Source organism: Neomonachus schauinslandi, chromosome 5, assembly GCF_002201575.2.
Source record: "Neomonachus schauinslandi chromosome 5, ASM220157v2, whole genome shotgun sequence".
Taxonomy (NCBI): domain Eukaryota; kingdom Metazoa; phylum Chordata; class Mammalia; order Carnivora; family Phocidae; genus Neomonachus; species Neomonachus schauinslandi.
Window position 1 is genome coordinate 82304529 of NC_058407.1, and position 12402 is coordinate 82316930.

Genomic DNA, 12402 nt, shown 5'->3' on the forward strand with positions numbered 1-12402 from the left:
GAATGAAGATAGGGCAGTGTCATGCTAGCCTAGGAAAAATGAAAGTTTCAAAAAATAAGGGGTTATTTAATGGTGTCCCATTTGGCAGAAAAGTTAAAAGAAAAAGAAAAAGAAAAGCCTTATGATTTAGCTGGAGCTCATGGAGAGGTAAACTCTGATAGAGAAGTTTTAGGAGAATGCCTTAACAGAATTTCAATCACAATGGTTTGAAGACTAGGAGGAGAGAAAATGCAGTTGATCTTTTTTGTAAGCTTGGTGTTGAGAAGTGATTATTTTAAAAGGACTGCATAGAGAGAGGTTTTAAAATAGGGCAATCATTCATATATATATATATGGCTATATATATATGTACATATATATAGTCAAAGGGAAGAAGAGTCAGAGACAGATAAAGATATGAAAGAGAGGATGGACAATGATGGAATAAGACAAGAGATCATGAGAAAGGATTAACCTTGGAAAGGAACAAAGCCCCTCTTTTTTCTGAGACTGAACAAAACAAAGGAAAAAAAGGGGTAAAGTTACAGAGAAATTGTGGGATGCACAAAAAAAAGCTGAAGGAATGTATTTCAAATGCTTCAGTCTCCACAGAGCAGAATTCCAGATTATTTGCCAAGAGGAAGCCAGTCTGAGGCAGTGGGACAGCAGTGAGAGCAGACACTGTGAAAACTTAAGTTTTGAGAAGTTTGAACAAGGTTGGGGTACACATCCTCTTTTTATCACTATGCACCACTCTGTTATGGCCTAACTCAGTTACTCCCCTCCACATCCTAAATGGACTTCAAGATAAAACTTGCTTTCATGTCCTAAGTATGTAAAAGAAAAAATATTTTATTTGGCAGGAATGACTCACTTACAAAATAGACATGAAGGCTCATAAATGTCACAGTGCTGGTCTATGAGCTACTTTTGTAATGTCACCAGAACTAGAATATTTAACAAAATAAGGGATAGATTTGCATTTTTATCATATGAGAATTTTTTACTTCAGCATTCCAGGGATTAAGTATGACAAAATATTTTAGAAAGGCAAAAATGTATTTAATGACATTTATCATCTGACTCTCTCTACTACTAAAACTTCCCTTCGTTTTTTTTTTTTTCCCCCTGAAAAATCCCTTCACCACATACCCATCCACACATCCCTCATAGTTTCCAAGAACTTGAGGCCGCTACGATTTACTTTTCTCTTTTCAGCAAATGCAGATGTTGAAAGCTGAAACTGTAATGAGTAATAATGTAGTTGGATAAAAGCTGTGCGCATTAATGGTGTTGTAAAGGTCACCCCTGAAAGAAGAATTAATGTGTTATGCCATTAATAAACCAGGGAAAACTGTAACCAAAAGATAACTTAAGTTATCATTAATGAAATGGGCTCTTTGCTATATATCTATTAGCTACAAATATAGAAAGTGAGTTTTTGAGGTGGGTGATCAGTATTACACTGTATTCTGTAAGAATGCCTTTGATATGGTATGCAAAGGATAGGATGCTCCAAAAGAAAGGGAATCCTTAAAACGTATGAATAGTTCAGAAGAATGATGGATAAGTTTAGAATCTTCTGACCGAATGTTATCTTCCTATTATTGGCCTTTTTCACCTATATTGTACATATGTATAGTACCTTTAACATTTTTCAAAGCATTTTTAATCTCTTTCTCACTGAAGCTAATTTTAGAATTATAGACCCTAAAATAGATAGAGCAGATATTCCTATTATCCAGTCAAAACTTGTTATTTTACAGATAAGGAATTGGGGCCTAAGGAGGCTAAGTGCTTACCTAGGGATTCTAAGTAAGTTCCCGACACAGGGTAGACAGTTCTGTGACTCTATGTTTATTTCCTCTGTTTTAATTTCAAGGAAACGACTATATGAAGACCTAGTAACTTGCTCAAACTCACAGCCAGGGGTGGTTGAGGCCAGAGGATTCGTAGTCTCTGGTTGGCATGCTCCCTTTTCAGCTACTGCCTATTGGTAGGCTTGCCACGTTAGATGCTCTTCTCAGTCATTTATCTAGCCTTTCACTCATTCATTGAATAAATGGGTATTAAATATCTTCCCTATGCCATAGATTTTGCAGGATGGTGAGCAGATGGAAGTCTGGAGGATGAGCAGATGAACGTCTTGGGCAGAGGCTTTAGATAGCCTCCAGTCTTGTTCTATAAAGTCTTTGGAAGATACTAGAATGTATTATCCTTACCCATTATTCTTCAGAGGCATTAACACATGAAAAGTAAAACTTTAGTGAGCAAATGTAGTAGACTCACATTGATTCAATAGAATGAGGGAAAATATTTTCCAGTTCATTAATTTGGTACTTTATTTCTACAACTTGCTAATTTAAAATACAATGGCATGAAGGAGGATATTACCTTGATGTTTCATTAGTTTACAATTTTAATCAGAAAAACTTCTATGAGAGTAGGTTATTGAACAAAAATACTATAATAGTTTCATAGAAAGCTAGTGGATTGTCAAGAAGTTGAGGGTATTATTCAACATCTGGCAATTAACATTTGCATAGCACTTTACAATTTACAAATTGCTTTCACATTTATAATCTAATTAATTCTTGGGAGTTTTCACAGATGAAGAAATGGCTACATATCAGGGTGCCAAAAATTTGATGATGATAAGTGACCTCAACAATAGAAAAAAATCAGTATTTGTTGAAAATAACTTGAAACACATGTGCCCTTACTTTTACTTCTAGCTGAAAAGTCCTATGTAAAATAAATATGTAGTAAATAAGAATTTGTATTGTCCTCATAGCATCTGTTAGATCCATGAGTTCAATAAATCTGTGTCATTATGGTACATGCTTCCATCGATGTGATGACATAGATAATCAACTTGGAATTATAAAGGTAGATACTTTCAACTTAGAAATATGCATTTATTCCTTGAACAGACCCTGCCGTGGGCCAAAGGAATAAAAGATCGAAAAATTTAAAATGCCCTCAAGTAGTTCAAAGACTGGTGTAAAAGACAAACTTAGACAAATGGAAGACAATGTAACAATAAAAGCATATATAAGGTTTTAAAGGAGCATAGAGATGAGAAGTTCTAATGTTGCCAAGGAGCATGCCTGGGGTATATCAGGGAAGTCATTATAGAAGGAGTGACATTTGAATAAAGTCCCAAACACACTAGAAAGAAAGAGTATTTCAGTAAAAGAGAAAAGCTTGGAAGACAGAGGTGGGGGTGGGAGGAGACAGACCAGTGCTTGGAATAGGAAATAGTCTTATGCAGCTTAAGCACAGAACTCTGGAGAGACTAGCAGGAAGTGACGCAGGAAAGATAAGCAGAATGGATATCATGAAGAGACTTTTAGGCCATTGTAAAATGTTTGGAATTTATCCCAGAATGACATTTTTGGGGGAACATTACAGGGTTTCTTGTTCCAGTATATCTGGGAAAAGCTGCATGCTTTTGTTATCTTTTGAAGATTCACAGTGCACATTAACATTATCAAGATCTTGGGAATTTATGCAATGAGAAACCTTTGTCACTTTAATTTAGTATTTCCCACACTTATTTGAACATGGAATTATTTTTTCACAGAATATTACATCTCATCTTCTTATGAAATGCTCCTTTAAGCATTAAGGTATGGAGAGATGGGTTTTTAATCAGGTAAAGTGATGTGATCCAAATTCCTTTCGGGGAGATATTTTGAAATGCTTTACCTGGAAGCAGATAAAGGAGATAGATTCGAGAGTGTAAGCCTAAAGATAGGGAAACCAGTTAAGAGGTTAAGACATTGGCCCAGGTGAGATATGAGGGGCCTTTAGTGAAAGTGGGGACCATGAGAATGAAGAAGACACACATTTGAAAGCTGAGGAGGAAGCATGACTGTCACAACTTGGTTGTCTGTTATATATATGGGGTAAAGGAGATCTCTTAGGTGACCCCCAGCTAACTGAATCAGCCACTGGAAAGGGATATGGAATGTAGAAAGAACAGAATTCCATGCTAGATACACTGCATTTCAGATACTTAAGAGACATTCAAGTACAGAAACTTGGTAGACAGATATGTGTATCTAAAAATCAGGAAGGATTTGAGGCAGACGGCAGATATTTTATAGTACTTAGGATCACCCCTTGACTCTTCGAGTAGGCTTAGACCAGTTGTGGTATTTGGTTTCTAAGGCTGCTGCAACAAATTACCATGAACTGGGTCACTTAAACTAGAAATTGATTGTCTCACTATTTGGAGGCTAGAAATACAAAGTGAAGGTGTCAGCAGGGTTAGTTCCTTCTGGAGGCTCTGGGAAAGAATCTGTTCCATGCCTCTCACCTAGCTCCTTGTGGCTACCGGTAGTCCTTGGTGTTCCTGGCTTAGGATTGATGCATAACTCCAGTCTCTGCCTCCATATTCACAGGGCCTTCTCCCCTGTGTCTCTGTGTCAGATCCTCTCTCCTTTCTAAGAACACCAGTTACTGAATTTAAGGCCCACCTGAAATCCAGGGTGATCTCATTTCAAGATCCTTAATTATATCTGCAAAGACTCTATTTCCAAATAAGGTCACGTTTACAGATACCAGGTTTAGACCATGGACATATCTTTTTGAAAGACACAATTCAACCCATTACAAGTGGTTTCCCATTTTTCCTTCTACCTTTTAACAGTTTCTTCCTTCTGGAGCAGCTAGAACTCTTTCTGTTTCAATTTTATCCTAAGATTGCTCATGAGTTTCCTAAGCTGACCATGGAATTTAATAACACTAAGCCACTTTAAAAATATAAACTTTAAATAGATGCCATATTATACCATTTACCATTTTTGTAATGGAACAAATGTAAGTTTGATGGAAGAGTTAAATGAAATAACACAGGTTATTTCCAGGTTGTCCCTTTATTTTCTGCCCCTGAAAATGTATAAAAGGGGCCTTTTTAATTTTGAGAATTTTGTTGGTAGTGATTAAGAAGAAACACCAAGGCATAAAAAATCAAACTGTGGTGAATTTAACAAGGTTACAGAATCTTGCAAATTTCTTATGCTAATGATCCCTAATCTCCATTTCCCAAATCTCATTTGAAGTGCCACCTGGAAGCCATATTGACCATTGCCTTCCCACTTCCCTCCTTAGATTGAGGCTCACCAAACCTCTCCTAAGCACATACCCACCTTCTGATCCTATCTTATGATGCAGTTGGTGCCTAAATATATAATGCAGGCTGAATAAAATCTATCAAGTAATCATTTGGGGGTTTGTATGGCATGACTCCCTTTCCTTGAACCTCTGTACCAACAAGAAATTATACCCCTTCACATATTTTATCATTATGGTCAAAGCCATACAATAAGACTGCTGAGGGTGAACATATAGAGAAAATGAAAGAGAAAAGAAAAGAAAGGAATTAACATTTTCTGCTGCCTCCTCAGGTACCAAGTGTTATCTACTCCTTCACAAGATGTGTTATTTTGTTTAATTCTTCCATCAACCTGACATTCATTTTGCAGTTGATGGGAATGGAAACCCAATGAGATTGTTATAATTTGGCAAATATCACACTTCCCAAGAAATAGAAACCCAGACCCATCTGCTTTCAATGCCTAAATCCTATCTATTTCACTATGCCCTTTTGTAAGTAAACTGACAGTGAATAACTTTCATGGACCATTTATTATGCAAGACTGTATTAACTCATTTATGTTATCTAGTGAATGTTATTTCCATTTAACCAATAAGATAATTGAGATTTTAAAAGGTAAAACAACATGTACAATTTACAGAGCTGGTAAGTGGCAAAGTTACGGTTTTAATTCAGACTTTTCCAACTCCAAAATGCCAACTTTTTCTGAAGATTGTGACTGTGGACCAAATCTAAGGAGGAGATGAAGAACAGATCCCAGGCAAGGCTATGAAGCTGGAAGAGGCAGAGAAGAAAGGGGATCCCATGTTATGATGAGAAATAAAGAAGAAAGGAGTTTCTATAATGAGGGGATTGTCAGTGAGGTCATTCTGCAAGTCATGGCAAGTGTCCCTTGGATTTGGCGATTTAAAAGAGCAAGGGCAGCAGAAGCAAAATTGTAACAGAAATGGAAGAGTGAGGAAGGAATAGGAGAGTATGATAAGAATCTTCGAAGGTTAAGAGAGACAGTTGGAAAGAGAAGACAACACAAAGTTGAAAGAGAAACTTTATTTGCTCATCTCAGGTGGAGAAACTTAAGTACTTACAAATTGAAGTGGTAGAGATGGTGAGGAAGTTCAGATCTGGATGACATAAATGTGAAAGAGCATGACCAATGGAGACGTGTAGAAATCTAGAGCATGAGTTGAGGGGATTTGCCTTGAATCAAAGTAGGGGCACCATTTTCACTGAAACAGGAGGAGACAAGGGGCAGAAATGGAGACAGATTTGAAACTAGCATGGGGTAGGAGTTGGGGTGGGGGCGGGGCAGAAAGGTGAGAGCTCAGCCTTATCGGTCTTTCCAAAATCGGAGTTGAAGCCATTTGGCAGGAGAGAGGGAATCAGCAAGATTGGTAATTTAGTGACTGTGATGAGAACAAAATGGAAAGAACCAGCACACAATCCTGTTATGATTCAACTCTGTAATATATAAATGGCCTTAAAATTTAACACAGCAGATACAAATGTTAGATTTCATAGAGCATTTTAACTAAAATTCAAGAGTCTCTAAAAGCAAGAAGGTTTATTTTAAAGTGGACGCCTATTTCCACCTGCATAGGAACACACACCTCAAACTGGAAATAGACATTATGGAACATATGTCTGTCAGTTATTCACCCCCATATAATTTGCATCCCTTTTGAATCTATATTAATCATTTTTCCTGCACAGCGTTATCTTGGCAGCACCTAAAAACATAAAGAATTCATACTTTTATTCAACGCCATGTGCCAAACCACTTCAAAATGTATTTGTGCTCTGGAGGAGCTAAATAGACTGCGAAAATGCATGATGCCAAGTTGTACATAAACAGGGGTTAGAGCATAGGAAAATTAGGCTGATCCTGTTAAGATCTTTTACTAAATGAACATATCCTGAGACCATCACTGCCCTATAAGAGCCGTATTTCTTTCTAGAGTAGTAGTGTACATGAACAGAATCAGTTCAAGAATAATATATTAAGAAGGTTGTTCAGGAGAACCAAGACAGGATGCTGAGGATAACAGAAGGTTAAAAACAACCATAATTTAAAGTAAGCATTAACCCTAAAGGCTTGACCTAGGTCTAGATAGTTTTTCGTGATTCATATTGTATTCGTAATGAGCAAGGATGTTTTGTTCTTTGAATACGTTCCAATGAATTTAGCTCTGAAAAGCAAAACCTGTAGTTGCTCTCAAGGCTCCTCTTGCTGTCTCCTACACTGGGACTTATCTTTCTGCTTCAAGGAGATCAGAGGATGATGTCCAGCCTGTGCATATCGGAGGGGTGGGGGTGGAGTAGGGAAAGCACGGATCATTTTGAAACCCTCCAGCACTGAAGCATTGTACTGATCTGACACCAGCTTCTTCAATAGAAATGTTTAAGCAGCAAGAAAATATTCTATGTTTTTTGGCAATCAACAGATCAGATAGAAGAGTCTAGCAATACGGCGAGGATGTGTAATCTGACATGATTAGACAAGGCTCTTTAGTACCAGAACATTCATAATTGAGACAAAGAAAGAGTATTAATAACACTTTCCTAACACGGCAGTTAGCCATTTTATATTTCCTTTCTTTAATCTTAGTGTTTTTCAACAAATCATGGGATTTAATAGCGTGTTTTGGCAGATTAGAGGATTTATGGCCCAGATGTTTTTTGTTCTAAAAATGGATTAGGGTGTAAAGTTTGCTGGAATCCATGGAACATGTTGAGGCAAGCCGGTCATTTTATGTGTGATTAGTGCCTGCCTTCTGTCTCACAGTCCCTCCATCTGTCACAATTCACCAATGGATCTGGTTAGATTTAGCCTCATGTCACAAACAAGTCCCTTTTCTGGGCAATTTCATATTATAGATTCAGTTTATGCCATTTTATGCCCTACTTAAAAGATAGGGAGAGTGAAAGATGATATATTAGCTTTCCTTTCAATATTTACAAAACAGTCTTTTCCCATCGGTATTCTACCCTAAAGTCATGCAGACGATCATAATAATGTGCATCAAATAAATAAGTGACCAGTGTTAAAATTAAGTTAAAAAAATTAGTGTTGCTCCTTACACCTGTTATTCTTTAAAAGAAATATTTTGACAGTTTTTTTTTTTTTTTTACTTTGGATTGTGGAGCTGTAGATGCAAGTTGGTCATTTGACCATCTTATTAAGAGTGTGAATTAAGTGTGACTGCGGCTTTCAGTAGCCACAGTTTCTTATCATACAATTCACAGGTGCTTGGTTCCATTCTGTGCTTGAAATTTGGCCCCTGAACTCTTACAAGTTTGTATCCATAGCAAATCACTGCCACCTGTAGTTTACTTCACCATCGGTGGAATTGGGGGGGAGGGGAGGATGACGATCTTCTTTTACTTACTTAATAATGATTTATTCTTTCTGTATATAGCAACCCTAATAGTGCTATATGCAAACTCTAAACTGACCTTTCCAATAGGATGAGAGTGTCAATAATTAGAGCAATAATCATCAATACCTCTATCCAATGGTAACATTCAAATGAGCCTTACATAAAAAAAAAATCAAAGATAGGTTTTATTTTTGCACTACAAAATATTCAGATAACTGAAAAAATATATATTTTAAGCTTCTTTCCAAGCATATGGAAACAACTATATTTGCCTTAAATATTAAGTTTGCATTACAGATGCTTGGCACCACGTTCACGTATGACTGTATGAATCAGGCATTATCGATTACTCATTCATTCATTCATTTTAGACTCATGAAATTGAGAAAGTACTATATGCCAGCCACTAGCCATTACCCCCCCCCAAAAAAGACATGAATTTTATGGTTAAAGGTTAACCTATCCATGCATTTTTACCAAACATAGTCTTTGTTCTGTCACATCTTCAGGTTATTTAAATGACCATGATGCTGTCACCAAGGCAATCCAAGAGGCTCGGCAGATGAAGGAGCAGCTTCGGCGGGAGCAGCAGGTGCTTGACGGGAAGGTGGCTGTTGTGAATAGTCTGGGTCTCAATAACTGTCGGACAGAAAAGGTTAGTTCATAAAATAACTGACTTTCCAAAAATGCTTAAATTGCCTAAATGCTTTTTTTTCCCTTTGTTTTCTCTCTTCTCACCACCTCAGAATGAGGGTTCTCCTTCCCTTTTCCCCTCTCTGTCAAGAGTACAGAAATCTTGATGCCCATCCTAATCAAAACCATCTGGAAACGAGATGAGTTATAATTCTCTTCTATCCATCTCCAAACCTTATTGACAATTAATATCCCCCTTCCTGCCATCAGTTTGCATTAAAATGGAATGGCATTTGAAATATCTGAGTCTGAGTGAAAGTTTTGCTTTACAGAGATGCTTAACTTGTATTTGGGGATGAGCTGGATTTGAAAATGCTGAATCTTCTTTAATCAGCATAAGCTTGGATGATACCCATGCTCATAGCCTAAGTAACTAGGATCCTGAGCCTGTCATAATATGTTTTCAATGCAAAGCGCTGTCAAGTTTTAGATGACTGCACAATTGGAAATTTTGACTTTATTATAAAACAAAATATGCTTTTTAAAACTTGGACATTATTATTATACCTAAGCCCAGTGAAACTGCTGAATTTATTTGAGATGTAATAATTTCAAACTCTCTTGTTGAAGCTACATTGTATTTTACTCAGAAAAATAGTATGTTGTTGCAGAGTGCTTGGAGTGATGTACTTATCTTGGTCATATTTGATATTTTTGAATTGAAATTTTAACATGTTACTGGGTCTTGTTTTCACAATCCTGTCGCTAAAGAGATACAGTAAATCAGAGGGAAAAAATGATCAGCTACTTAGCAATAACTTGAAAGTTAACTATCATGGGAAGTTCACGAGACAAACAGCAGTGTCCAGAATGAGCAGATTGCTAATTGGATAGCTTTCTGGTTTCCCAGGTTTTATATGGAATTTAATGTGCAGTCCCTAAGAAGCTTACAATCTGCATAGTGGAGGTGAAATCTATGTGTGATCCCCTCACAACTGTACTTTTCCTCTGGTCCAAACATGGGTCGAAAAGATGGAGAAATGACTCCAATTCCGCTCTGTTTCTGGAGGGGAGAGCAGAGTGTGGTTAGGGAGGCATCCCTGGCAGGCACGCAGCACAGGAAGAGCGATACTGGTGCAGCGAGGAGGGCACAAAATTTTTCTAGCTAAGCACCAGAAGGGAAGGAGAAAAGCAAAGTGACAGCTTTAAGAAGGAATGATAGCAAGCATAAAGGAATTTATATTCAAATATTTAAGCATTCTTGAAAGGATGCTTGAACAGAAATTCCTTTTCTCTGCTCCCCATGTAGAAATGAGTTTAACACTCAGCCAGATGCTAATGCAAAGTGACTCAAGCTATTCCTCGCAAGCATGGCTAAATTGCCATTATTTGTTAAGCGCATTGAATTCAGCTGTGGATACAGCAGTTGGTTGCATTCAGCGAGCATCTGTACCCTTTTTTTTTTTTTTAATCCTTCAAAGCAGAGACAACTCTACCTATCTCCCCCCTCTCCTCCCCTGTGCTGGCTGGGAATTGTCAAGTGACAACCGACCAAATCCTTTTGGACAGGAAGCCTTCATCCTGAGTTCTATATACTTGCAAAACAGGCCTTGTGGTTGGATCAGGGAGCCCATTAAAAGCACTTTGATGGTATGGAAATTCATCTTCATGAAGCTCCTAGGCCCCTAAGCAGCATGCTGTTTAGCTGTGGTTACAGATCACTCATTCAGATCGGAGGGCAATAATTGTGCTGACGGCTTGTAAGGCAATGGAAGTACATAAAATAATCCTGGGCCCTCCACCATGGCACTGCGAGTTAATCTTCTCTAATACAGATCAGCTGTTGTTCTAACATATGACTTTATGCCGGCTCCAGTGACTCCCCTCGGCCTTTTGATTAAGTACCAGGAGTGGTGCCGTCTGCATTCACTTTACACCATAGTTGTCCATCGTGAGGGGACTTTATTTCCACATCTCGTTCCTTCTCCACAATCAGCCTTTATGTTATTTCTCTGATTAGCACCTTCTCTATCTGTGTTGCAGGAGGGAGCGTTGCCTCTTGTTGAACACCACTGCCTTCAATTTCCCCTTCTCCTTTCTAGCATTATAACTTTTCAGAAATCTATTTTTGGAGTCATACCTGCCGAAGCCTGTTGGCCAATTAAGATGTCTCCATTCTCAAGAAGGCTGTCATCCCCAAATCTCTTCACCGTGCCCTTTCAATGCAGTTGAGTTACATCATCAACTACAGTCTTATATTTTCGTGAAAATCTTAAAATATGGAATGAAACAGTTCCATTATTGTAATAATATGGCAGACTTCTGTAAGGTGTAAGTAAATCTTTTCAGCAGAAGGATCTGAATGACACCTTGATACCTGACAATGAAAGTGTGATTTTTGAAGCTCTCTGAGAAGCAGGTGTTAACTGTGGTTGCCTTTTCCTGTTGAACGAGCTTGGGTGCCATTTCTATAATATTAATGATTGATCTATGTGCAACTCATGGGTATGAGATAATGTCAAATTTATATCCTTTAATTAACACCTGCTACGTATGAGGGGCAGGGCAGTATTGTGTACTTGAGATACTCTATTGAACAAGAAAATATGTCCCCTGCCTTTATAAAGTATAATTTAAATCAATTATTATTTCGATTGTTAATCATGGCATCTTTAAGTGTGTGAGCCTACTTGTAGGAAGTGAATAAAGGCCCCACCCATTTTGCTTAGCCTATCAGATCATTTCTATACCTGAGTTGACAAAGGTGGCTGCTTATTCTTTTTTTTTTTTTTTAAGATTTTATTTATTTATTTAACAGAGAGAGACAGAGCGAGAGAGGGAACACAAGCAGGGGGAGAGGGAGAGGGAGAAGCAGGGTTCCCTGCAGAGCAAGGAGCCCGATGCAGGGCTCGAACCCAGGACCCTGGGATCATGACCTGAGCCCAAGGCAGACGCTTAACGACTGAGCCACCCAGGCGCCCCGGTGGCTGCTTATTCTTCCACATAAAGTGACAGCATTATGTCTGTTGTGTTGTTTTTCTCCTAATACCTACCTTTTTAATAGATTTTTATAATTGCCCAACTTTACCCATGGCCAGAGCATAGATAGATCAGTAGTTGGTTTGAAATTTTGCTTCCGTTTGAAAGACATAAACAGAATATATGATAAATTTTTTGCACTCTATCATATCATTTGAATACCAAAAGAAGGGCATTTCTCTCACTAAAACAATACTCCCAACTTCCTAAACCCAGAAAGTATGTGAGGTGTAAGGAGTGGGCGGGGGG

At 37.9% G+C, this 12402-nt stretch overlaps 1 protein-coding gene across 3 annotated transcripts in view; it reads left to right on the forward strand.

Moving 5' to 3' along the window:
- Positions 1-12402, forward strand: part of SOX5 (SRY-box transcription factor 5) — a 346461-nt gene that overhangs the window by 309267 nt on the left and 24792 nt on the right. For 2 of the 3 annotated variants that reach the window (XM_021690523.1, XM_021690524.1), the window contains exon 10: positions 8991-9136. The exons of the other annotated variant lie outside the window; for it this stretch is intronic. In XM_021690523.1, the coding sequence (XP_021546198.1) occupies positions 8991-9136 (146 nt within the window). The remainder of the gene's footprint in view (positions 1-8990; positions 9137-12402) is intronic. 3 annotated transcript variants of the gene reach the window in all.